The 27396-nt window shown below is 37.5% G+C and overlaps 1 protein-coding gene across 2 annotated transcripts in view; it reads right to left on the reverse strand.

The window, feature by feature from the left end:
* Positions 1-26374, reverse strand: part of LOC121731032 — a 91560-nt gene extending 65186 nt beyond the window's left edge. For both annotated transcript variants that reach the window (XM_042120336.1, XM_042120335.1), the window contains exon 1: positions 26090-26374. In XM_042120336.1, the coding sequence (XP_041976270.1) occupies positions 26090-26243 (154 nt within the window). In that variant the 5' untranslated portion in view covers positions 26244-26374. The remainder of the gene's footprint in view (positions 1-26089) is intronic.
* Between the last annotated feature and the right edge of the window lie 1022 nt (positions 26375-27396).

Genomic DNA, 27396 nt, shown 5'->3' on the forward strand with positions numbered 1-27396 from the left:
CAATAGCTTCACAACTGAAAATTGAATTATAATCTGATAATTTATAACAATAACTACTATCGAGAGTAACGACAGCACATCTTGATTTATCATCAATTACTGATCCATCTGTATATAACTGTATATAATCTTGATTTTTATGTATTTTTTCATTAAATAGGCTTTTGTAAATTAAATTTGGGGTTTTATCTTTAGGATGTTTAGTTAATTCAAGGTTTATAGGTAAATCAATATCGACCCACGGGCCGTAAGCGGGAATTTTTTTAGGGAAAAATGATGGAAAACAAAAATTTATATCAGTTAAATATTGTTTAGCTCGAATACGCAGTGGTTTGGTCTGGTTAGATCGAATATCATATTCAGCGTTAGACGAGGATTTTGTGAAATATTTATAAATTTATTGTATTTATTGTAATGAATGACTGTATGTATTTTTAACAAATACCAGTTCTACATGTGCCTTAGATACTTTTATCTTCACTAACGTTTTATAATTTACTATTACCAACATTATTAAGAAGAAAAATGAGAGGTGTCAAGGGACACCCGAATAGAACGAAGTTATTTCTTATGTTCAAAAAACCTATCCTTTATACATTTAATGCACTCAAAAAATTTATAAAAAAACGCCATTTATATTGACGCCCAGGAATACTAACAACGCGTCGCTGTTTATTCTCAAAAAACGCCATATAGTTGACGCACAGGAATACTATCAACGCCCTCTGCCCCTACTATGCAGGTACTAATAAAAAACTGTCGAGGTCAAAATATATCGTTCTGTCTAGCCTCCTTAAGCAATGCCGAACGCGCCATAAGGGACTTCGTTCCAATAAACTCCTGTCATAATTGCTCAGAAAGTACGCAATAGTGAAGCGATTTGACCCAATACTCGTCCCATTGGGACGAATCGCTGAATGCAGCGTTTTATGCACCCAATGCGACAGACGGGACAGATTATGAAGAGAAGTGCCGACTGCACCAACAAAGCGGCTAACTTCGTTTTTGCATACTGTTGATCAACATAATATGAATCATTATTTAGTGCTATTTTAATGACGTCGAGTTATTGCATAAGGTGACCTATATAATGTCTATAGAGTTTAAGGCACTCTTCCATTGAATATGATCGCACGGTTAACCTGGGTTACCTAACTCATTGTACAGTTTCATTTTTCATTTCAAAATAACATCGAAATATTACAGTAGTGCTTTATACGTGGGAGAGCCATGCTTCGGCACGAATGGGCCGGCTCGACCGAAGAAATACCACGTTCTCACAGAAAACCGACGTGAAACAGCGCTTGCGCTGTGTTTCGCCGAGTGAGTGAGTTTACCGGAGGCCCAATCCCCTACCCTATTCCCTTTTCTACCCTCCCCTTTTCCCTTCCCTACCCTCCCCTATACCCTTCCCGTCCCATCCCTACCCTCCCCTATTACCCGATTCCCTCTTAAAAGGCCGGTAACGGACCTGCAGCTCTTCTGATGCTGCGAGTGTCCGTGGGCGACGGAAGTTGCTTTCCATCAGGTGACCCGTTTGCTCGTTTGCCCCCTTATTTCATTAAAAAAAAAAGTAGTATTTTACATTCGTAACTTAAACTACACGAAAAATTGTATAAAAGTCTAGTGAATAAAATATACTTTTTATTTACACCACCTGCTTTCAAGTTGGGTCATCCATAAATTACGTCACACTTTAAAGCCGTATACAGTTTCGTTGTGTACGAAGACAAGTCCGACGTACCCGCTGTTACACACTGCTCACTAGTGGCTGCTAACTTCGGACTCTAACTTATGTTCAACGCTGTAAATCATAAGATGTGGCGAGTAGCGATTAGCGTTTATTTTTATTTTAGAGTTTGTTCATGAGAGCCAGTCTACACGGCGCGTTGCGTCAGCGTTGCGTTTGCGTTTTGTTGTATAATATACAAATAACCAAGGTGTTACCACGTCGAGCTGCGTCCTCGCAACGTACACATGACGGACAGCTGCAGCCCCCGAGATGAAGCGGGAGGGGGTGTTGACGTAAGGACTTAAGACTGCTTCGTAATAAGTGCAGTGTGGCCGATTATGCGTCAAACGGCAGCGCTGCGTCGACGCAACGCGCCGTGTGGACTGGCTCTTAGATTGTGTATTTTGGTAAGGTTACGTCAAGTACAGCAGACAGATTACGACTAGCAGAAACTTGACATAACTCAACCATTTAACCTAGGATTTCTATTAGGTATGCCTATGATTCTTCAATTTATCCGACGGCACATGTACTTTAATGTAGGACGCTAAATGTACAAGGAAATATTTTATTTTTATCGTGACTAGGTGACGGGGAGTAGGGAGCAGTTAGTTTGGTGCTTTATTAGTAGGTGCGACGTCCCCTATATGGCATGGCTTCTTTTCGCTGTCTTTCTCTATAATTATATTGTGACATTATCAATTTGCCAGAAAAAGACAAGCTGATCCTGTATAGTTATTGTTGCGTTAATATTTTTAATTAAGTACAATAAAAAATAAGGTTGCACAGATTAACTTTCCAATAATTTTAATAAATTATGAACTGTTCTGCCTCGATTGTTTGTTTTAACTTTAAAAAGGGTAAAAATTAAAAACGCTCGTCGCTCGTGCCTTGCCCCACAGTCAGTTCTAAGTCCATACCACCAGGGGATCGATTATTCGCCAGCTTCTATATCTTTTGTACTTTTTCATCCGCCAGGATTAACTTCGCGGCTTTTGCCCCCTTCTCTATTTGGTTTATATATCCCCGCAATATTGGGCACTTATGTAAAGCGGGGAATATGAACGAGTATGTTAATAAAATATGTTTGTAATTTATTTATACTTACAGTTTTTTAAACGAATACTATCCTTACTAATATTACAAGTGCGAAATTGAGTCTGTCTGTGTGACTGTTTGTTACCTCTTCACGGCTAAACCGATTTAGATGAAATTTATATGGAGATATTTTTGAGTTTCGTGAGACAATATAGGATAGATTTATCCCGCAAAAGTGTATGTTTCCTATGTGACGTTTGAATTTTTGGGTGAATGAATTGGCCGCAATGGGCATTGGAGCTTGGAACCAACTCTTTTACTGGTTTTGTATAAACCACAGACACAGATCAAGAATTTAGGCTAACTTTTTTATGTAACTTATTAGGGCGCGATCAGACGTGCGCGTGTTTTGCGCGTGTTCTACTATAATTAATATCGTATGGGAATTGGGAACACACGCGCGCAGCACGCGCTGAATCCACGCACGTGTGATCTTACAATAGATATAATATCAGTAGCAATACATGGTCCATCTGTAGCCTGCGGCTGTACGGCACGCAGTTATAGCATTACAGCGGTAAATGGATTATTGTGGCCTCACTAGTCACTAGTGGCTTTAATAAACCCGTTACATCCATACTAAAATAAATGCGACAGTGTGTCTGTCTGTTACCTCTTCACGCCCAAACCGCCGAACCGATTTTGCGGAAAGGTACGTTGAGTCTCGGGAAAGGAGATAGGATACTTTTCATCCCGGAATAATCCCGCGAGACAAATGATTTTTTTCAAATCAGCATTGCTGATTGGTTAATATAAAAAGCGCCAGTGAGTAGATAACCTTATGTTAAAAATCTTAGAAAGTGGTCATTACATTTTCATATACATTTTTTTACGGAAAATGCCTTACAATATGTAAAACTGATTATAAGGAATCAAACCGAAATGCCGAAATATGTATGCAAGCATACACATAAAATGACCGAAATATGCACAATATTTAAAAGCCATTTATTTTCGAAAAAGTTTATGTATAAATGATAATACCTCTATTAATAACCTGATGCCTGATTATTATATTATACATATGTATATCTAAATTATTATAAAGAAAATGTCTATTATTATTTATCTCATCTTGGACTACATCGCTGAACGAAGTTGCGGGTAAGACTGGCTACAGAACTGGATGAATAATATGCTCAATGCTCAACAGCTTTTCAGAACCAATACCAGCTGCAAGTATTTGTGGACAGATCGGTAACAATTCAATGAACATCGCCTTTGAGTCTGTCAGTTATTGGAGTTAACTTCGCACTTCAATTACCTTAGGGTCTATAGTGTATACAGACGGACCGCATTTCAACTGCAATCCAACCGCAAATTGCAGTTCAAGTGCAGTTTGAATGCAGTTGATAATGGTTTGCAGTTCTATTGCCGTCGTGTCAACTGCATTCAAACTGTACTTGAACTATAATTTGCGGTTGGATTGCAGTTCGTCTGTATAGACCCTTAAGCGTTTCATAAAGAAGTAACAGACATTTTTGGAATTAAAATATTAGTATAGATAACGGTCTAATGGCTAACTCGGCTATCGATTTGGAGGTCGAAGGTTCGCTTCCCGCTCGACAAATCCCATACTAGATTATGTACCATCGAGGAAATTAATTCCTAGGCAGTTGACAGACCAACGTCATTTGGTCGGATCATGACGTCTATTCAATGTTAATTGTGATCTGTCGGCTGGGTTTGACGTAACGCGACCAACCTACGTAGGTCCCAAATCTGCCAATGAATCAACTTCTCTGATAGTACATAATTCTTAATAACCTTTACACTCTGTCCAGAACATTTGTCTCTTTACAAGCTCCTCTTTAGTTTCACCTGTTGTCAGTAATGGAACCTTGCATCTAAAAACCAATTTTTCGGTTTCCGATGAAATTTTATGATGTCTTAAAACTGATATTATGATGAAGATGGAAGGTAGCCATAGGAACTCTATAAAAAAAACCACATAACCCCATCGAGTTTGGTCTCGTAAGTCTCGTCTTGATGAGCACTTTGCACTTAGTTCTATCACTCCCCAGTAGTAAAAGACTTTTGTGAAATAACATAATTTAAACTTTTTTTTTCCATCTAAGAAGCATGAGAACGTATAAATTTAAAGGCAAAAATTCCAAAAACTATTACCGAATTAGGACTACCAGCTCAAGTTAAATCGGTTACCCTAGGTTTATCTAAGACTACAAACAAAGCAGTGTCCTACATATAGTTTGTCTCATTAAGCTGTCTAAATCCAGTACAAAGGAGCCGGCACTCATTTGCCGAGCTCTCGACTGCGTTTGTGTTTGAATAAAACATGTACTTCACTGACACGCCAAGTAATGGACTTGGGATCTAGAAAAATCTAATTCTAGACCACAATGCACTTAAATGGGGCATAATTATCCAGAGAGAGATTTCTTGAGTCTATGGTAATTTCAACTTTAGATTATTAAGTGAGTACTAGAAAAATTGAATTGAATTGGCGCACGCAACTCCGTTGCCTCAAAATTCGTTTATCAAGCGGACCGTACATCGTATCATACACCATACAACCGTATATTTTTCCGGGATAAAAAGTATCCATTGTCCTTTCCCAGGACTCAAAGAATTTTCATATTAAATTTCATCAAATTCAGAGGTTTAAGCGTAAAAAGATAACATACAGACATACAGACACTCTTTCGCATATTTATATTATAAGTATGGATTTACTAGCTGACCCGGCACACGTTGTTTTGCCTTTTAAGTTGTAAGAATAATATGCTTGAGTGCGTATCAGGCGTTCTAAACCGAGAGGTTACACCAACATACTGTACGATTGCCGAAATATTTGTTTCACGACCTTCGACTTTATTCCTATGATGAAAGAGTCCAAAAGTGATACATGTTTTAGGGACCATGCATAGAACTCTCAGCAAGTCGGGAAGCTTTCGAGGCGTTATCAATAACAACCGGTTCCCGATTCCCGATGCTAGCGGACAGTTATAATAAATTCTCCCGTCTAGCGTTATACCACTAAGAACCACTCGCGCCAGTCTGGGTTAAAATTATTCGGAATGAATGTTATGTCAGAGTATAATCCAGGGGCAGGTAGACTTTTGTCAGTTCATAAAAGCTGAAAGTCTTTCCAAACATGGTTGGTGTGTTAGAGTGAGACCCAGGGGCAGGTAGATCTTCGTGAAAAAATAAGTTTTCCTGAACATAGCTTATTATAGAGAGGTAAGAACCAGCAACTATGGAGGTCGCGGTTACTTTAGGAAGTATCATGTGGTGAAGCTTTTAAAAGTTTTTTAATCAATTTTTTTTCGGTATAACTCTATTAATAGCTTTGTCCACACTGTGACTTTTTCTATTCGTCAAGGGCATGCGTTATAGTGCAGTCAACAGCGACCGTGAGGCATGCCCGCGACGCATGCCCTCTGACCGTATCCAAAAAACAAAAATGACAATGTTGGCGTTGCGTTCGTTGACGCATTCAATTATTGCGCCGAAACGAAAGTTGAACGAAAGAAGATGACGAAAATTGAAGACGAAAGCGCATAGTGTGGACATAGCTAATCTTCCAGTGCCGGGCACATACGAGTTACGAGTTATGACTATGACAGTCTTCCCACTTCCCACCATTTTCCCTTAAAGTCTAACAGTTTGAGCTTTTAGTTATTCCCGAAGAAATGTTTATATTTCTTGGTATAAAAAACTTTTTTTTTTTAATGAAATAAGGGGGCAAACGAGCAAACGGGTCACCTGATGGAAAGCAACTTCCGTCGCCCACGGACACTCGCAGCATCAGAAGAGCTGCAAGTGCGTTGCCGGCCTTTTAAGAGGGAATAGGGTAATAGGGGAGGGTAGGGAAGGGAAGGGAATAGTTGAGGGTAGGGAAGGGAATAGGGTAGGGGTTAGGGGATTGGGCCTCCGGTAAACTCACTCACTCGGCGAAACACAGCGCAAGCGCTGTTTCACGCCGGTTTTCTGTGAGAACGTGGTATTTATCCGGTCGAGCCGGCCCATTCGTGCCGAAGCATGGCTCGCCCACGTATAAAATTAATTATTATCCATCCATCCATCCTCACAAACTTGCACAATTTTATCCGAAGGTAGTGCGATCAAATTATTAATAAACATACTAACATACTAAGTAGAATGTGCAGTAAAGTACATAGTAATACAGTAGAACAACTTCATACTACCACCCGAATTGGGCGCTCTCACATAAGCGTGAACTTAGACTTAAATTGCAAATATAAAGTGTTGCAATAATATGGGATTTGACATAACATTTCACGTGTCATGGCGCCTGTGATGCGCTATGTCAAAGCCTATAAATTTTTAATAAGATTATGTAATTTTGCCATCTAAATTATCAAATTCAATCTAAGTATCTGGTACTTGGTCGAATTGAATTACTACATTATGGAGATTTCTTATATTTTTAGAGCACAGAAAAATGCAGTATCACCCACGCTAAAAATTTCCTCTGATAGCACTCATTTTAAGAACTCGACTCAGTAACCCTAGTGCGTATTCTTGTACTGTGGTCATGGTCGGGACTCGGGGAGATTGAATTCTCAAGATGTCTACGGCAAGACGCAAGCATGATAGTCAATACTTGAGTTAGTAAGCTCGGGGTATCTATTGCGGAATTTTATACTTCAATCAGCTTTTGAAGTTTAGGAGCTAAGGAATAAGCCCCTTAGTAATAAAATAGTTGCATACTATGGATAGCTTGCTTTTTGAATTTTTCAACGTATTAGACGAAGACAAAATATTGTGCAAGCTATTCAATGTGCACAACATTCAGTTTAGACTTCAGTATTCTTTTGAGTCCTAAAATTTGACCCCAAGGGGGTAAAAAGGAATACAATTATTAACCATTCAAAATCATAATATCTTTCCATAATTTCATAATTATAATAACATAATATTACAAAATATTTTATTAAAGCTACAAGATTTTATCTGTATAGGATGTTTACCTGATCTTGTAAAACATTTTTATGGCTGTGAAGCAATAAAAGAGAGTGATAGCGCCGTTATATGACGAAGGTATGACAATTAAAATATTATTGACCAGTTAAGAATTTTTATCGCCTCCAATTCACTTTAAAGTCGTATTGTAACTTTCAGTTCAAACCGAAACAAGAAGAGACGAGGCGCGATGCGGCGCGGCGTTTTGGTGAGAAATTACTCTTAGGGGCAATTTTGTGCTACATCGCGAGGCGTTGCGATGCATTTCTAATTCAAATTTGGAACATTTTTTTTAAAGCGGAACCGAGTCTGTCAATTCAGTGTGTCTGTTCTTATGTTGTAAATAAAGTTCAGTTTTGAATGGCTCATCATAAAGATGTAAGGATCGATCAATTATCGCATTCGCAACACGAGTCGTAGATATGCATTTCTTAATTTGTATTGAATTGACAGACTTGCTATTTCACACAATAATTGAAGTCTGTCAAATCCATGCTTTAAAATGCATCTACGTTCTACGCATCGCGTTGTGGTCTGAATTGACCCTTAGAGGCACATGAGACCCCGAAAAAAATTATAGAAGTTACGAGAAAAATATATAAATTGTTCCTGCGGTAGGTAATCACTTATCATCAGCCTCCGTCCGCTCGTTGACCAATTAGTAAAAAGATACTCCCTAGGATACCTAAATAAACAAAACGTCCGGTATTCAGATTACAATTGCATCAAAGCCTATTGTCCAATAACTACTCAATTACGAATAGGGCTGTCTGACTGAAATTTTTGACGTGGGAGAGCCATGCTTCTGCACGAATGGGCCGGTTCGACTGGAGAAATACCACGTCCACAGAAAACCGGCGTGAAACAGTGCTTGCGCTGTGTTTCGCCGAGTGAGTGAGTTTACCGGAGGCTCAATCCGCTACCCTATTCCCTTCCCTACCCTCCCCTATTCCCTTCCCTTCCCATCTCTGCCCTCCCCTATTACCCTATTCCCTCTTAAAAGGCCGGCAACGCACCTGCAGCTCTTCTGACCCGTTTGCTCGCTTGCCCCCTTATTTCATAAAAAAAATTTGGTACCTTATCATGTATCCGGGAAAATAATTCAGTCTCCGCTCTATATTAGAACTTCGAACAATAAAGTCGTGGTAAACATCTAGAATCTAGACTCATAATATAAAAATTAGCACTTCGGATATGGTTAAATAATATGCACACGGACAAGCATACCTGCACCCCAAGCATGGCTACAATAGAAATGCGAAAGTATAGACAAACCGCGGAGATAAACTGAAGGTGCCGTTCGCGTTCTGATCTTTACCGCGACTACCCTCGACCGACAAAGATTCAGTTATAATGCCACTTTATGACATAGACTATAGTATCTGTCATAAAGTAGGATTTTATTTGAATTTTTAGGACTATAGTCCAGGGGTTTCCAAACTTATTTTGTCTACTGCCCACTTGGACAACAAATTATTTTTAAGCGCCCCCTTTATATTTTTATGTTTTCTTATCTTTAAATAGGTAGGGGGTTTTTCCGTCAATTTTATAAAAAATAAATATAAAATGCTAAATTAGTCGTTTTCACCATATTTTTACCACCGACTTAATTTGCATTCCCGAATTTTCTCCAATCCCGAAATCCCAGGATTTTTGTTTAACAAAATATAATATTCTTAGAAGTCGCCTCCAAAACTAGTCAAACTTAAAACTAATTTGGGGATAAATAGATGCATTTAATTTGAATATTATAGATAAAACGAAATTACAAATCGCCCCCCCAAGTCACGACACAACGACCCCATTTTTTTGGGTCTCACACCGCCCCTCTTTAGGCCTTCAACGGTCACAAGGGGCCGTTATTGTCCACTTTTGGAAACGCTTTAGTCTATGTCATAAAGTGGCATTATATTTGATTTTTGTCGGTCGCGGTTAGCCGCGGTGAAGATCGGAACGGCACCTCAGTTTATCTCCACAGTTTTTCTATACTTTCGCATTTCTACTACAGCCATAATAGGGGTGCTGGATTACTGTTATTACTTAACAAAAGTCTACAGTATTACAGCTACTATGCTAATCTTCAATTCAATAAAAACTACGTTACAATAGCCATAACAATTAAATTACATCCAAATAAACCTGTATCCATCCAGCCATCAAATAAACCAGTATCTTTAACCGTCCGACAAGTGAAAGCCCTAGCCGTAACCGGGTTTAGGAGGTATCGGGCGCTAACGAACACACGCCAATTACTGCTAACATTATCCTTTGTGGACGAACGCCGTTATTGCGACAGAAAAGCTTTGTTTGATAACCGCCTGAATGGAACGGCCAAGCGCGAATCGGTTACATGTACGAAGGAACTTATGATAAGTATTATTTACATTTACATTATAAAATATATGTGTCTGTCTGCTGGCCTCTTTGTGATTAAGCCACTAAACCGTTTCTGATATTTTTTTTTGTATGGAGATTCTTTAAGGGTGGGTTGCACCAGAGGCGTGGTTAAAGTTAAAGTTGTGGTCAAAGTTATGGTTATAGTTAAGGCTAACTTTAACTTTAACCTTAACTTTGACCACAGAATTTAACAGATGACAGCTGGTCCGACAAGGTTTGACTAGAAAATCTTAGGATTTACTGCAGTTCGAGCTTTTACAGTAACATAATCACTTAATCAGTATTTCTTTTTTTAGGATAACTCTCCGCAAAAGTAATTCGTAAGCAAATCAGATTATAAAGAGTCAGTTAAAACATACGGGCCGCTCCCTCGCGCTCATTTTGTATCAAGTCATGCGGGTAAGTTAAATTGTTTTTTAAAAAATGGAATTCGAATATGGAATACTAATTATTTGAAAATGGAATACTAATTATTCGATTATGGAATATTTACATTCATTAACTCTTTTAATAAAAAAGTGCTTCAAGTCATTATTGTAAAATTATGATTTTTTTTTATGAAATAAGGGGGCAAACGAGCAAACGGGTCACCTGATGGAAAGCAACTTCCGTCGCCCATGGACACTCGCAGCATCAGAAGAGCTGCAAGTGCGTTGCCGGCCTTTTAAGAGGGAATAGGGTAATAGAGGAGGGTAGGGAAGGGAAGGGAAGGGAAGGGAATAGTTGAGGGTAGGGAAGGGCATAGGGGATTGGGCCTCCGGTAAACTCACTCACTCGGCGAAACACAGCGCAAGCGCTGTTTCACGCCGGTTTTCTGTGAGAACGTGATATTTATCCGGTCGAGCCGGCCCATTCGTGCCGAAGCATGGCTCTCCCACGTAAAATAAGATAATAATGATACAATATTCCAATACAACAATAGTTTTTCGTGAGTAGCTTCATTTTGAAAAGACGAACAACAATTTCCTCTGCGAAAATTCTCGAAAGTGGTAGCTAACCGAGATAGAAAGGAATAACCCTAACCAGCAGATTTTTTGTATATTGATAGTTATTATCAATAACATTGTCCTACAAATAGAACAATCCATATTTTAGGACCATCAAATCGAAATATTTAATCGTTTCTACTACTTTATTTAAAATATAAGTAGGTATGTTCCTTTTAATATTTTAAGTCTAATTTGAACTCTGGTTATGAACCATTTAACGAGAAATGACAACATAATAATATTAATGTTAAGTTTAATGTTTCACCACGTGTAACGTGGTATAACCGCCTTGTATGAATAAATAATATTATAATTATGCTTCTTTTTAGGGTTCCGTACTCAGAGGCTCTTAGTGAGCAAAATAAGTAAAGACTAGTTTATGAGATTTTTGACAAGTATTTAGGTATCTATTTAACTAACACCTGGCTACCTAGCATACGCCAACGAGATATCTCACTCTCGAGATAATTAAATTTTGACATTATGAGACGAGTAGTTACTCGTCTCATAATGTCAAAATCTCGACATTATCTCGACCAAACTCTATAAAAATGTGTTATTTCGATGATAGATCTACACGAGAAAAAATGTTTGTTATGCTAGGGTGAATAGAGATGAAGAGACAAACCATCAAACATCGAGAAAACATGTTAGAGTGAGATATCTCGTTGGCGTATGCTAGGTAGGCTGATATTGGTTAATGACGAGCAGTAAACCAATTAACATCGCTGTTGAAAAGATAAACTATTGTCAAAAAAAAAACTGGGAATGAGACTCTTTTTTCTCACATCATACTATATATAGATTAAAAATATATACAGCTGAACATATAACCTCCTGCTTTTTGGAAGTCGGTAAAAATAAACATCGAAGGGACTCTACGATTTGTTTCCTATTAATTGACATTTATACAGATAACAGAATCCTAGGTATGGTCCATTTAAACAGTAACAAAGGTACAAAAATCTGGTCAAAATAATAAAAAAAAGCTAAGTTATTATACAATTATTATAATAAACCGAGACAAAAGTGTAATTGTAGCCAAAACTCCGGAACTTCTCTAAACGTTTTATAACAATTTATTACGATAATTATACATTTTACATTTATATCATAAAGTTTTATGTCGAAGCGCCAGGGGATATATTTGTCTTACAATTTGTCTCGAAATATTCAAGAGGTTTGTCCGAAAGAAAATAAAAATTTATATTCTTTTGAGAACTTTCCAAGTGTTCATTAAGGTTATTGCTATTGTATTTTAGACTCTGCGAATATAAATGTAAGCTACTTTATTCAGTACAAAGGTATCCCCAAAATTACATACACACAAAAATATAAATATTTTTTGCGATTCTGTGTTTTATACAATTGTAATAAAATTGAATTTTGATTGTTTAGGGGTCGCACTGGTGAGACCCTACAAACGACAAAGTGTAGTTTGCTAACGAGAAAGGGAAGAATAAGTTTTATTCCACCTGCGTTATACAGAACAACATTAATATTGGTTTAGAATAATATTAATTATTAAACTATGAAAACAGGTAAGTTTAAACAGCCAAAAAAAAATTACGAATATAATAATAATTATTATATTCGTAGTTTGTTTGTTGTTGTTGTTTGTTTTTGTTTTTACTATTGAACCTATTTTACAATTTTTATCTCGTTACCATATTAATTTAATAATTATATTTTGTGGTAACAGTATTACTATACTGTTATCACAAAATATCATATCATGTCATTATAATATGGTGGTGCACCATATTATAAACCTTTTTGTTCTGTAGATGACAAACAAATACCTACCTGTAACTATAAAAATAAATATTAAATGATAAATTAAAACAATAATTAGGCAAGTAAAGCCAAAAATACAAATTAAAACTGTATGATTATACTATTAAAAATTACAGACTTTTGATTAAATACGATCTAAAATTGGGGAGTAAAATACAAAAGCTTAAAACATAAATATGGACCAGTTAACCACACTATTTCCATTCGCAAGTAATCTTACAAAGGAATTAAAAATAATATATTACAGATTCGCTTAGACCGAAATCAATTTCAGTTCCAATTTCAAAAGTAGAATATTGAATGTCACGAAGAGCGAACGGACGCAAGTGGAATGGAGCAGATAATAACTACTGCACTAATTTGATGTTCAAACATTAAAAAGTAAAAAAATATGCTTTATATTTAACGAGCTTTTGCCCGCGGGTTCGCTCGCGTTAAGAAGTATTATTATATACAAACTTTCATCCCCTATTTGAACCCTTTGGGTTTAGAATTTATCAAAATCCTTTCTTAGCGGATGCCTACGTCGTAACATCTACCTGAATGCAAAATTTCAGCCCGATCCGTCCAGTGGTTTGGGCTGTGCGTAGATAGATCACCATGTCAGTCAGTCACCTTTGAGTTTTATATAATATGTGTCGCAGCCGACTGGTTTAAATAGCCGTTCAATCAAACAGCTAGTTAATTGCACTAAAATTGTTTTATAGCGCGGGAACCGTACATTTTTCCTGCATAAAAGTATACTTACTATGTACTTTCCAGAGACTCAATGTATCTCCATTAGTACAAAACTTTATCAAAATTGTTTGGGAGTGAAGAGGTAACGGACAGACAGACAGACACACTTTCGGATTTATAATATTAAGTATGGATTACAAAGGTTTGAATGCTTACCTACCTAAAGATAAAATAATATCATTATTTTATCAAGCTAAAGTAGGTCCACTAACCGACAGACTTTCGGATAAGCAAAATTGTTAAACAGGGTCTAAATTATAACAATTTGGTAATGTTGAGTATCTTACAAACTTCGACATAAACAAAAATTACTTTTAAATACTTAGGGCTTGTAGTTTTGGGGGAGTCAGAAACTTGGCTTTCTTTTTACCGAATTTGGAGGAGGTCACGTAAAATGTGGGAGAGCCATGCTTCGGCACGAATAGGCCGGCTTGACCGGAGAAATATCACGTTCTCACAGAAAACCGGCGTGAAACAGCGCTTGCGCTGTGTTTCGCCGAGTGAGTGAGTTTACCGGAGGCCCAATCACTATTCCCTTCCCTACCCTCCCCTATTCCCTTCCCTACTCTCCCATATTCCCTTCCCTTTCCTACCCTACCCTATTCCCTCTTGAAAGGCAACGCACCTGCAGCTCCTCTGATGATGCTGCGAGTCTCCATGGGCGACGGAAGTTGCTTTCCATCAGGTGACCCGTTTGCTCGTTTGCCCCCCTTATTTAATTAAAAAAAAATTAAAACTTTTAACTCGCTGCTATGTTGTAGACTTAAGAAATAATTGTATTATTTAGTCTTCTTAGAGTCCTTAAAGAATATTATGCAAGTGCTTACTTCTTAGTGCATACCTATAGGTACCACCTATACCACAAAATATTTGTGGTACTTACGTATGTACTAGTTACCACAAAAATGCCTCAGTAAATGCTATAGGCTGCCATTTTGTAAAAGTTTATTAAGTTTATTTTAGTTAGGGCAAAGTTATGCCGAGCTGCAATTATAGTCCAGGAGTCACGTAACCGCAATCGCGGGCTAATTCTCTGACACGTTAGAGATCGGTAGTCGATAAAGAAACCTTTTAGGGATATGGTACATAAATTCAATATGCCTCTGTCGAGAGCTTTCAATGAAATAAATAATATTGACATAATATTATTTTTAATGTAATAAATATATCGTCATTTTTTTGTAAAATTACGTCAAAAAAATCCATGATCATTGATCAATGACCATGCCTTATATAAACGTCTATATTATTGTCAGTCAATTTATATCATTAATCATTATAATGGTATGAATTAACTGATGATAATATTATAATAACATGTAAGTCACAGCGCGCAATCGGTAACAATAATAATCCATTGTATTTGTATTGAATACAGATGGAAATGTCAAAATTTTGGAGGTATCGTCAATACATCATAAGAAGAAGAGGTCCATGTAACCGGGATGCAAAAGCCATCCGTCTTAATATGAATTTAGTTAGATAATTAATCGTGACATAACTAAGCACTCTGCGCTCAACAGATCTTTTGTGTTGCCGGACTGTTTAATTTAGACGTATTAGAACTCCCTGGGCCCTTTTGTTAAAATAGATTTGACATTTATAATGTCGAAACTCGAAACGAAAAAAAATCGAAAAATGAAGATTCAGTAGACGCTTTTGAAAAGTATCTGGCTATTTAATAAAAAATTGAGAGCATGGTCCCAGTGTTACTTACGACAAAGGTTGAAGATCCAGGATCATAATAATAAAATTGATTAGTTAGACGCTATATTAGTAACAGCAACCCGAACTCCAATGTCACTGGTCGTTCTTACCTCTGTAGGGCACATGTATAGTTTATTTTTAAATGCTTTCATTAAATAGTGATGGTCTTTCTGCCCCTGACTCTTACTCTATAATCCAAGTTAAAGTTAGTCCTATGTTAACTTTAACCTACATTGGCCTAGGCGGGGTTTAACATGTGTTAAAATTTTAAACTAATTATTAATTATAATTATTATTGCCGTAATTATATTATGAAACAACTACACAGTATAAGACAATTAATAAAAATAAGTAACCAAAAAAAAAGTTCATCAGATTAGTATTGTACTTTGCAGCACATGTGGATTGCCAATGACGTAATGATTTAGTTCTTGACATGGTATGATTAATGTTTTAAAAACAACTCATTACCAAAAACAAAGTATACGTTTAATGTATTCAGACACGTCATGTACAATGCACATAGTACTTACCAGAAATACGCAGAAATACCACAAGTTATAAGCATCAGCATTAGAAGGTACATTGGCATCTGTTTAAAAGCACTAAAATTTTGATAAATTTTTGGCTTAAGCCTTGTAAGATATTAGCCATCTTTATTTTAATCTTCTTCTATATAAATATAATTAATTTTAGTTAGTCTCGCTAAAACTCGAGAACGGCAGAATAAAAGAACCGAAAGAAGTACCGAATTTCATACGAATGCCAATTTCATATAAAATACATAATTTACAGGGTGCAATAAAACCTTCCGGCCAAATTTCGATATATTGATAATTATTAAAAATAAAAATTTGTATTTTTTTTCTTTAATTATCACGCAGTACTAAAATGTTGAGAAATATAGCCTCCGAAAGTTATTATAAAAATCACGACAATAATTAAGAGGAGTCCACACCGCCCTTTTTTCCATACAAACGTTGTTCCCTGTTTCCTCCCTGGATAATGCTAGTAGAGTTATAATTTTTTTCCTGAATATCTACGGCCACTAAAACAATGTCCCTATGTTTTCTTTTTTGTCATAATTTAATTATTAAATAAGATATGAATGTTCAAAAACCCAAAAAAATGACCAGATTTTTCGCTGTGTTCAAACGTCCAGAAAACAGATTTGGCTAGATTATACAAAAAAAACAAAACATAGGAACACAGCTCAAGCCTTTTGTTAATCTTTAATGAAAAAAGTACTTAAATCGGTTAAGTTTTGGAGAAGGAATCAGGGGACAACGAATCGTTGATTTTCTGGATTTTCTGCAGTTGTCTCTATCGCGTTCTGCGGTATAGGCTTGAGGTAAGGGAGACAGCTATAGATATTACACGTACTTTTTTTTCATTTCTCTAGCCCCTGGTGTATCCTCTTAATGGAAGCTACGCGTCGGAAGGCGCCACCCCACACATCACCCCCCCGCCACCCCGGCTCTACCTATCACCGCGAAGTGACCGTTCTGCAACGATTTTAAGTGGGATAAAGTATGTTATTGTAAAAAAATTAACAACCTATTTTTTTGGTTAAATGGACTCTCCTAACTTAAGCCCTAAAAATATTTGGCCGGTAGGTTTAATTGCACCCTATATAAAGTTTTATGCCTGGACACGCCGTTTGGGCTTTAGAATCGCCTAAAAATGAGTATTTAAAACGTTTTGAGTAATGCGAAGGGCTAAGTTTAGTCTTTAGTGACGTTGACGGATTAAGTTGCGTGGTAATTACGAGGGTTGTTAGCCCTTTGGGGAGGAATTTTACTAATGCCCTCCTATATTTGTTACTTTAAACTAATTGTTTTATTCCTGTTTAGTTTTAACGGTTTGTTAACTTGAACACCTCCATCGTGGGTATCGCAGACACAATGGATATGGGCGTCTCAGAAACAATAGATTTTCAATTGTTATGCGGAAGCCGGCTGCCGCTTGGGGTTGGTGGGTTTAATTACGGTATTATCCATACCGAGACTGATATCATAAACGCGAAAGTGTATAAGTCTGTTTGTTATCTCTGTAAAGAATATAATACTTTTATACGTGGGAGAGCCATGCTTCGGCACGGATGGGCCGGCTCGATCGGAGAAATACCACGTTCTCACAGAAAACCGGCGTGAAACAGCGCTTGCGCTGTGTTTCGCCAAGTGAGTGAGTTTACCGGAGGCCCGATCCCCTACGGCCTACCCTTTTCCCTTCCCTACCCTCCCCTATTCCCTTCCCTACCCTCCCCTATTCCCTTCACTTCCCTACCCTCCCCTATTACCCTACTCCCTCTTAAAAGGCCGGCAACGCACCTGCAGCTCTTCTGATGCTGCGACTGTCCATGGGCGACGGAAGTTGCTTTCCATCAGGTGACCCGTTTGCTCGTTTGCCCCCTTATTTATTAAAAATAAAGGGCCAAGGACAGTTTTCATCGCGAAAAAATGTACGATTTTTTATTTAATTTAATTATTTAATTCTGCTAAAGTGCCTATGCTTCCCTGACGGACCTCGATTTCAATGCGATATAACGAAAAATTAAGGAATTTGATACTATATAAGTATATAAGTTTAAGATGCAAAACAAAAGTAATTATTATGGCGGTATGGCTTAGATCTTATATTAGTTTATGCCCACAGCAAGACACAGCATCCTACTCACAGAGTACTTCTTTAGAGTTCCGTACCCAAAGGGCAAAAACGGGACCCTATTACTGAGACTTCAATGTCTATCCGTCTGTCTGTCTGTCTGTCTGTCCATCTGTTCGTCTGTCCGTCTGCTGTCTCCAGGCTGTAACTCAAGAACGATAATAGCTAGACAGTTGAAATTTTCACAGAGTATGTATCTCTGTTGCCGCCATAACAACAAATACTAAAAACAAAATAAAATTAATATTTAAGGGGGGCTCTCATACAACATACGTGATTTTTTGCCCTTTTTGCTCTATATCAATAATGGCAACAGGTAGTTCTTTAATTTTTTTCAAAGTCCTTACTTATATGACGTGTACTTTTACTCCCGCTCCACGCTCCCATACAAAAAACACAATTTAGGCCTAATTTTGCTCTCTAATGGTACGGAACCCTTCGTGCGCGAGTGCGACTCGCACTTGGCCGATTATTTATTATATTGATCCTACTAAATGTACACAACATTATAACGGATTAAACTACAAACATTTAAAACTTTGAACTTAACACATTAAAAATTTATATCACGACTAAAATAACTATCTATTGGGCATCTATTACACCTTCAATCTCCATTTTTTTGCACAGAATTTTGAAACATAAGGGATCACGGCGGTGAAATTTAAAAGCGTCTAACACGCAGGTACCACGTGGTAGTTAAATATGCATGGCGCCTGATGGAGGCGGACTGTTAAGCCGATTATCAAATTATATCTACCTGCCACAACTGCGGCTCTCCGACTATAATATGGCCGATTCCCCGAACCAGCGAAATGCTGGCTCTCCGACTATATTCGCTGTTGTAGTGTAAGCTAATTTATTATTGTGTAATGAGAGGTTAAAGATATTTTAAGTGGTAAATGAATGGATATGAAGAGAAAACAAGTAAGTCAGTCAGTGGGGCTAAAATGGTCACATTTAGCAATTCCTCTCAATCAATTCAGCAAATTAATTGTCAAAACTTTGTTTGTCTAAAATTGTCAAAAATTGTTAAACTGACAAATGTCAAATTAGTACGAATTACTAGATATGAATTGAAGAAGACTTTTGCGATTTTAAAAGAATGAACCATAATATGATTCTCCAAAGCGACCATTTTAGCCCCGCTGGATTCAGGTGATATCAGCCAGCATGGTAAAGGGCGACCACAAGTTACACGAGGTATCTAGGGGGGAGGGGGTCTAGACTCTAGCCAATAGCAACCTTTTTATGTACTTTGAAATTCGTTGGCTCTTGGAATATAAATGGGTATAAAACTTTTAACCCAATTTTGAAGAGTTTGCATGTTTTATAACATACTTACTGAAACTAGCGAGTAATTTTATTTACTGTAAAAATATGGAAATGAACTTTTGAAATTAATATTTGACTGTCCTGTAGTAAACCCATAATAAGATTGAGCGACATTTGCTTAAAGTCATTGAAAATTAGTAGACAGCATTTCTATGCAAGTAGCATTTCGATGCAATTTAGACTTTTCCGTGATTCACTTTATGTAAATATTATACAAATAAAATCGGTAGCTAGACACAATTCACAACCTTATCTGTCCAAAGCGCAAATAAACAATCAATCATTTTTAATACAATTCACTTACACATTTTGTTTTCTGAGTAAATGAATTTTTAGCTCTGTGCTATAAATTGTGGGAAATATGATCATTACCTGAGTACATTAAGTTACTGAATATTCAAAATGCAGATGGTTATTGTGCAATCCGTCTTCATTGACAGACCCTTGTGGCTGCCCGGCGCCCTAGGCCCTGCGCCCTAGGGGTGCACCTGACAACTTCTAATGAAACCCTCGATCATTTATCACGCAACTTAGCGAGCTTATTGCGAATGTGACAAGACAATATGCTTAGTTTACCACGAACTAAGCATCCGTATTATGAAACCGGAAGTGTGTTTCTTACTTGATAACGCTTAAGCCGATTTTGAGGAAATTAAGTATAAATATGCTTACACTCCTGAAAGGACATGGCAAGGTTTTCCTCTCGAATAACGAATTTTGGCGGTAATGTGAACAACATCTAGTAGGTATCGTCATATTTGATGAATTATAATTTTGAGATAATAATTTATATTATATATGTATTAAAATTATGATTATGATTATTAGACTTTGACTTGGGATTTTGAGAGCAGGCAGTCAGAAAAATAATAATTAAAAACATTAAGTTTTTTCACATCATTTGCGCATCTGAAGTAAGTAACTGGAAACGTTGATAAAGAAGTAGGTATCAATTTTGTAGGATGTCTGTTTCTTCAGCGCAAGTTGTGTTTGATAAGAATTACAAAGTTTTTGCTGCAGTCAGTCAGTTCAAGCGATTTGTCATGCAAGAACACAACATCTTCATTATTTTGTTAACAAACTTCGAGCAATTTAACTCAATTTAGTCCTTTGTGCTCGCATAATAGAGTTGAAAACGTAATAACTTTTATCAATTATTCAACATATCCCAACAAACATTTGTAATAAAAGTTTTTATGAAGCAAACTTGTACATATTTTTCAACGTCTTGCCATGAATATGAAAATATAAACTATGAAATTCTATTTAGGGACTTCGGACTTGCAAGTTTTATATATATATATATATTTTAATGAAATAAAGGGGGCAAACGAGCAAACGGGTCACCTGATGGAAAGCAACTTCCGTCGCCCATGGACACTCGCAGCATCAGAAGAGCTGCAAGTGCGTTGCCGGCCTTTTAAGAGGGAATAGGGTAATAGGGGAGGGAAGGGAAGGGAATAGTTGAGGGTAGGGAAGGGAATAGGGTAGGGGTTAGGGGATTGGGCCTCCGGTAAACTCACTCACTCGGCGAAACACAGCGCAAGCGCTGATTCACGCCGGTTTTCTGTGAGAACGTGGTATTTATCCGGTCGAGCCGGCCCATTCGCGCCGAAGCATGGCTCTCCCACGCATAAAATTTTTATCCATAAAGTAAATATACCTAGCATTTTATCGAAGTTAGGCTCATTAGAATTAAGACGTCCAACATCTAGTTTAAGTATACCTCTTAAACGCTGCCCAGAGCCCTGATTTACATAATTTAATAACACAAAATTACCCTCCCTCTTCTTTTACCCTCGTAACTCAGAGCACAGAATAGAATAATACTTAGTACAAGTAGGTACCCAGAGAGAGGGAAGGGATGAACGTTCTACATTTCTATCGCAATATAATTTATGGATATTTAAAAGACAATCACGTTCTAACGTGGAAGAGCCATACTTCGGCACGAATGGGCCGGCTCGACCGGAGAAATACCACGTTCTCACAGAAAACCGGCGTGAAAAAGCGCTTGCGCTGTGTTTCGCCGAGTGAGTGAGTTTACCGGAGGCCCAGTCCCCTACCCTATTCCCTTCCCTACTCTCCCCTATTACCTTCCCTTCCCACCCCTACCCTCCTCTATTCCCTCTTGAAAGGCCGGCAACGCACCTGCAGCTCTTCTGATGCTGCGAGTGTCCATGGGCGACGGAAGTTGCTTTCCATCAGGTGACCCGTTTGCTCGTTTGCCCCCTTTTTCCATAAAAAAAAAAAAACAAGTAATCAGCCGACTTTATCGTAACCAAACATTTCCAACGCGGAAATCAAACCCACAAGTGCCCACGACCACGATTTGAGCCCCTATGGAAATAAGACATAGATTGTACTTTGTAGACATTTCCATTGTATCAGATAGTTCCCAACAAACTTAGTGGAGACAGTTCCCAACAAAAGAAATATGGCCGCCGACTTACAATGCCGAGATTATTAATTGTCTAATCCGAGCAAAACCACACGCAAAACCTAGTTAAGTGCATAGGAACTTTGATCACTCAGGAGAATATGTGGAGCGGCGCTGCGTTGGTCGGATTCGAACTTTCCTCCATCGTGTTGCGGTTCAAAATCGCTTGTAGGGTCCGGAAGCTTGCGGCAGTGAGTTTTGACGTTTTATATCAATGTATGGCTCCGTAGGGGAACCTCCGGTTTGCCATTATTCACTGCTCAGTATTTAGTCGATACATAATAGCTGCACCATTTGTTTCCTAGACGTGTTCAAATTATGCTCTAACATGGTTATAAAAGTTACAGAATTCAGGGAAAAACTTCAAGGGCCTGAACTTGTTATATCGGGGAAGACACTTGAGCTAGAATACAAACAGGGCCAGTATTCGTATTAGAGTGTGCAAAAATTTTTGAGTCGAATCCAAATCGTGCTGTCAAACTGTTACCTGACGGGTGGTTTGGTCCTCCCTTCAAGCATCCCTTGGGCTGTTCAAATCACACACAATTTGGTTATAGCCCAAGGGGTACTATATCTCTTAGAGTTCACAGAATACCCTTCGGGCTAGCTCAGAATGTGTAGATTCTCACACGCAACACTCAGAACATCTTTTGTGTTAAGTTCTATCATCTGTGACTGATTTTTGTTCGGTTTCAAAGAGTTTTTAACAAGAGTTTATCTATTGAACACCTTTATTGATTGGTTACTTTGACGGGAGCCAATCAGAAGCGCGAGTGAATAATAAAACTGTCAAAAAACTTCTAATACCATAGGGAACTCTATGATGTAACATTTCGTTAGGTCAGCCCTTAAAAGGAGGGTTATGTTCCTAAAATTAAATGTATAGTACTGAGAAGACTCGTGATGATGATATCCGACTCCTAATTATAGACGTCATATAATTCTCCAGCGTTCATAACGACCCAATTTAATATCCTTTCAATGAAGTAGCGGCCGACTTTCTTACGGCACTATGTCAAGAGACCCTACAGGTAAATGTCAAGATTTTTTAACTAAAACTCTACGAAAATACCTACCAGAACTTTACAGGTACTGACAGTTTTTGGATTAGCTTTGCAACCTACGAATAATAAAAACTAAGGAAACATAATAATACCGTTTTAAATTTGGTTCCATTCGAACTGTCATGTAACGTCAGCCTTTATATCGCTCAAGGCCACCTAATATAAATATTGCAAATGTATTGAAATGTGTACCTAAGCAACCTACGTTTACAAACTGTTAAAAGTAAGGAAAAACTTTTTGAGCGAAATCTAGAGTTCCTGCTCTACATAGCTCGGTATACACTTGAACTCTGCTTTAATCATAATTTATACAGCATTGTTAGGTATTCCGTTTTAAACACGGTAGTTAAAACGCTTTTATTAGCTTGGGCTGTATGTAACAATAGATTTCGAAGAATCCGCGATCAAGGGATAGAGCCAATGCAATAATAATTACATGCAATAAATAAAAACATTGCAATAATTTGTTTAATTTTTGAAAAAAATATATAAAATCGTGTTTTTTTTAGTTTTTTTAAGCTGTATAATTTGTTAAAATTTCATCTCACATCAGCACTTTTTAAGTTCATACTTTTTTGTTAAAGAATCATACTGAAGTATAGTATCTTTTGTTCTATCTAAAACCTATGTAGTATGTACTCAGAAAATACCCTGTGATTGGCCTCGATATAGGGTATTTAACCTACTTTATTTTACTTTGAAAATCAAACATGGATGAAACAACTTTTGTAATAATGAAGGATTAATTCCCATTGCCTTTTGTGGTTGAACATAAGAACATATAAACTGGGGATGTGGGGTGGTGTGAAATGGACAGAGGGACCTATAGTATTAGTAGGTTGAATCTTTGTCCTACAAAAGTATCAATGTAGTTTCAATTTAATACAGGCTGTAACATAACTGTGATGATATTTTAGGGCAGAGGTTCCCAAACTTATTTTGTCTACTGCCCACTTTGAGAACAAAATATGTTTTAGAGCCCCCTTTGTTTCAATTTAAAACGCATCCAGATGAAATAAATCACTCCCCAAAGCTCTACACAACGCCCCCATATTTTTTCTGGGTCCCACACCGCCCCTTAGACCTTCAGCATCAGCGCCCACAAGGGTGCGTTATCGCCCACTTTGGGAAAGGCTACTTTAGGTAACCTATATCGAGTTTGCTGTGAAAATATTACTTAGTTTTATCAGATACCATTTTCCTTTGTCTATGGTTTTATTATTAAACTGTACACTTTGTATAATAAAAATGATGGTCTCATTGATTTTGCTTTTTCAAATTTCCATAAATATTTTTGATACTATCAAGAAAATTCAAAGAAAATCTTATTTAAAGTGAAGGATAGGGTTTCGTGTGACTCTCGATAATAGATCCTAATTTATCGAGAGTCATTATGTAGTTCACAGCATCAGTGGTATGAACTACATACAAATAAAAACTTGAGAGGTGTCAAGGGACATCCAGATGGAACGAAGTTATAAAAAAAACCCACAAAAAAAGAAAAAGAGAGAGAAAGAGAGAAACACGCGCTACCGCACGGCTTACAACTATAGAGTTTTTGCTCTATGTATTTCTAATATACCGACACTTTTGTGTCATGTCGTTACAATTTTTTCCTTCTTTTCGCAACGCGCGATAAGGAACTTCGTTCCAAAATATCATACTGGGAAGGACACTATGACGAAAAATATGAGATGACATTACTTTTATCGCAGCGCGTATGGTTCCTGTGTGGTGCTAGTATAATAAAACACTATAATAAACCTACAAAAGCTATAAATAAGCTTCTCTAGGCTACCTGCACCTAGTAACTAGTACCTTCTAGATACTATTGTTAGCAGTTTTAGAGATAAACAGATACCTAACTGGCTTAGCGGTCGTAAATCCAAACGTAACCTAGTTTCGTTCTTTTGTAGCACAATATAAGTATCATACAGTATATTCCATTGAATCCCAGAATTCAAACTCGCTGAAGGGCAGCGCGCGTTTTGATAATGCTCCTTTGCAACTACATGTAACATTTTATTTTCAGAAACACGTCAACGTCCGACTTGACGAACGTTGTTCGTAGAGTCAACATCCTGAGGATGCTCGGTGTTGGGGCGAATCGCGCGTCGAGGTTTTCAACCTGCATGGTCGTGCACGGATTTGTTAACATTATTGCTTGTGTGGTGGTGGTGTTTGCAGGATCTTGCATGCGAGTGTACGCAATACGCATAGGCAGTGTGGGAGGAGGGAGGTGCTGTACGTATGCCTATGCGTACACTCACTCATTTACTTATAGGTTGAGGTTTATTTCGCGGAATAGGTATAGATAAAAATATTAACATACTAAATTTTAAGCCACGGATTTCCGCAAAGTAACGCCTGATTCTATTAACTGTTCAGAATTATTTTACCTCGTAGCTTTATCAATGACCCTTAAGTCGTTAACATAAGGTCTGTTAATAAAGGTCACATCATATTGTACCCCGTATCCTGTACATTAATTGCTGTCAAGTCGAGGCGGGAAACAAAGAGTCCGGGGTTTTTCGTCGGCATTGTCCGGAACCCGTCACGGGCTGCGACTCCCGCCATAAAAAATCCATTGTCCGAATAAATTAATGATGGCCGATAGTCTTAACTTGTTAGTGTTGTACAAAAATCTATTTCTTATTTAGATTTCTTGGAGACGTATACGATTTATCATGTAGGTAATCTTATAATCTGCCTTGGTCTAGTCCTATGCCTAAGAAATTTAGCTGCTCGACTGTGACGACCAAACGTGCCTCTGCCTAGGTGACATAATATATCCAGAAGATGTGGAAGTAGTTTTTGCACCTTGGTCTGGTACCATGATTGAGAATTGAGCTGTTTAACCGAGAATTCAGTTGTGACTTGTGTCCCTGCCTAGACAAACTAGGAAAAACCCTAAAGACACTACAATAACAAAGCGTTTCTTGAATTTTTGAACCCTTGTACTCGTAACATGGGTTTGATTTAAATACCAAAAAAGGCTGTAACTAGTAACTGTAAGTAGACATTTTCACTAAGACTAGGTACATAGAATATGCACCGTAGGCGTTGTAGATAGTGCGTCGCGTCTTGGAGTCACTTCAAATTAATTTTTAGGATTGTTTACATTAACCAAAAATCAGTGGAGTCCCCTGCCTTTTTTAAAAATAGAACAAAAAACACTTACCATCCTGCTTCACCGTGTTGCCGAGGGGTCCGCAGCTGGCGAGCCACGCGAACAGCATCCACTTCACCATCACCCCACCACCCATCACTCTGCCACCACGGAGCAGCTCCGGCTGGTTGTGGAAGTGACGAGCGGTCGGCCGGTGCCGTGACATGCTGGCACTACCATTTGAGTCCCACACTTGTGATATACACTTGGGTTTCACACTTGGGCTTCACACTTGGTATTTATACTTGAGTCACAAGACTTGCGATGTAACACATTTGAGTTGCAAACTTGAGCTAAACACTTTCAAGTTACAATCTACAACACACTTGAGTTACATAGCCAGGAGCTTATGTTCACCCTTCCCAAAGTTACACTTTTGTTGCTAATCCCCGCTAATGTTACACAGCCTTTTTTGTGATACCCATATTTTTATATTACTTTTTTGAGATACCAGCTATCACACTTTTTATTTACACTTTAACACTTTCAGTTAATATTTCTTCTCTTTTAAGGCGTTATCGTTCTGAAATAAATCTATAGGTAAACATTTAATTGGCAAGGTGTTTGCCAGAATATTTGTAACTACCCACATTGTCTGGCAAAGTATTTGATTGTACAAATAAAAGGAACCCCGCGTGATTGGAGGACCGCAAAACAACCTATTTCGTAACAAATTGAACCAACAGAGTATTGGCTGTTCGGTTATTTACGGATATATTTTCTATCAGAGTCTCTTTAATGCCAAAGGTAAGGTGTTATCATAATTTTACTCTTCAAATGTCAATCTCATTGATTTTTTTTCAATCCGTACCAATGCGAAATTTTGATGAAAGATACTCAGAAACGGGATTCGCTTCAGTGTCTCCATATTTATCAAAATCGGTCTAGCGGTTTTTACGTAAAGAAATAACAAACAGATCATAGACACCATTTCTCATTTAGTTCTCTAGCCATACTAATGTTGAAACGATCTAAGCCATTTTGCGTCCATTTAAATCTATGTTTTTGGGTTTCGTAGCATAAGGAAAACTTACGGAAATATAAATAAATCCATACGTTTAGTATTTTATAACTATGGCATGACTTGCTCTTTTCATAACATAACCTACACGAAAACCTTTCTACGAAAGTTTATCGATGAAAATTCCTGTAATTTTAGAACGAGAGTTAACTATGGCTTTCGTCAATAAAAAATATGAAATAGAATGGAGCTACATCTTTTAGTGGTAATTGGTCCGTAATATTTGTGACAAATATCATAATTATTGTCGGTCTGAACGAGGCTAGAAAGCCTTGAATTTTGGTTTTGATGACATTAA

This window comes from Aricia agestis, chromosome 10, assembly GCF_905147365.1.
Source record: "Aricia agestis chromosome 10, ilAriAges1.1, whole genome shotgun sequence".
In the NCBI taxonomy this organism is placed as follows: domain Eukaryota; kingdom Metazoa; phylum Arthropoda; class Insecta; order Lepidoptera; family Lycaenidae; genus Aricia; species Aricia agestis.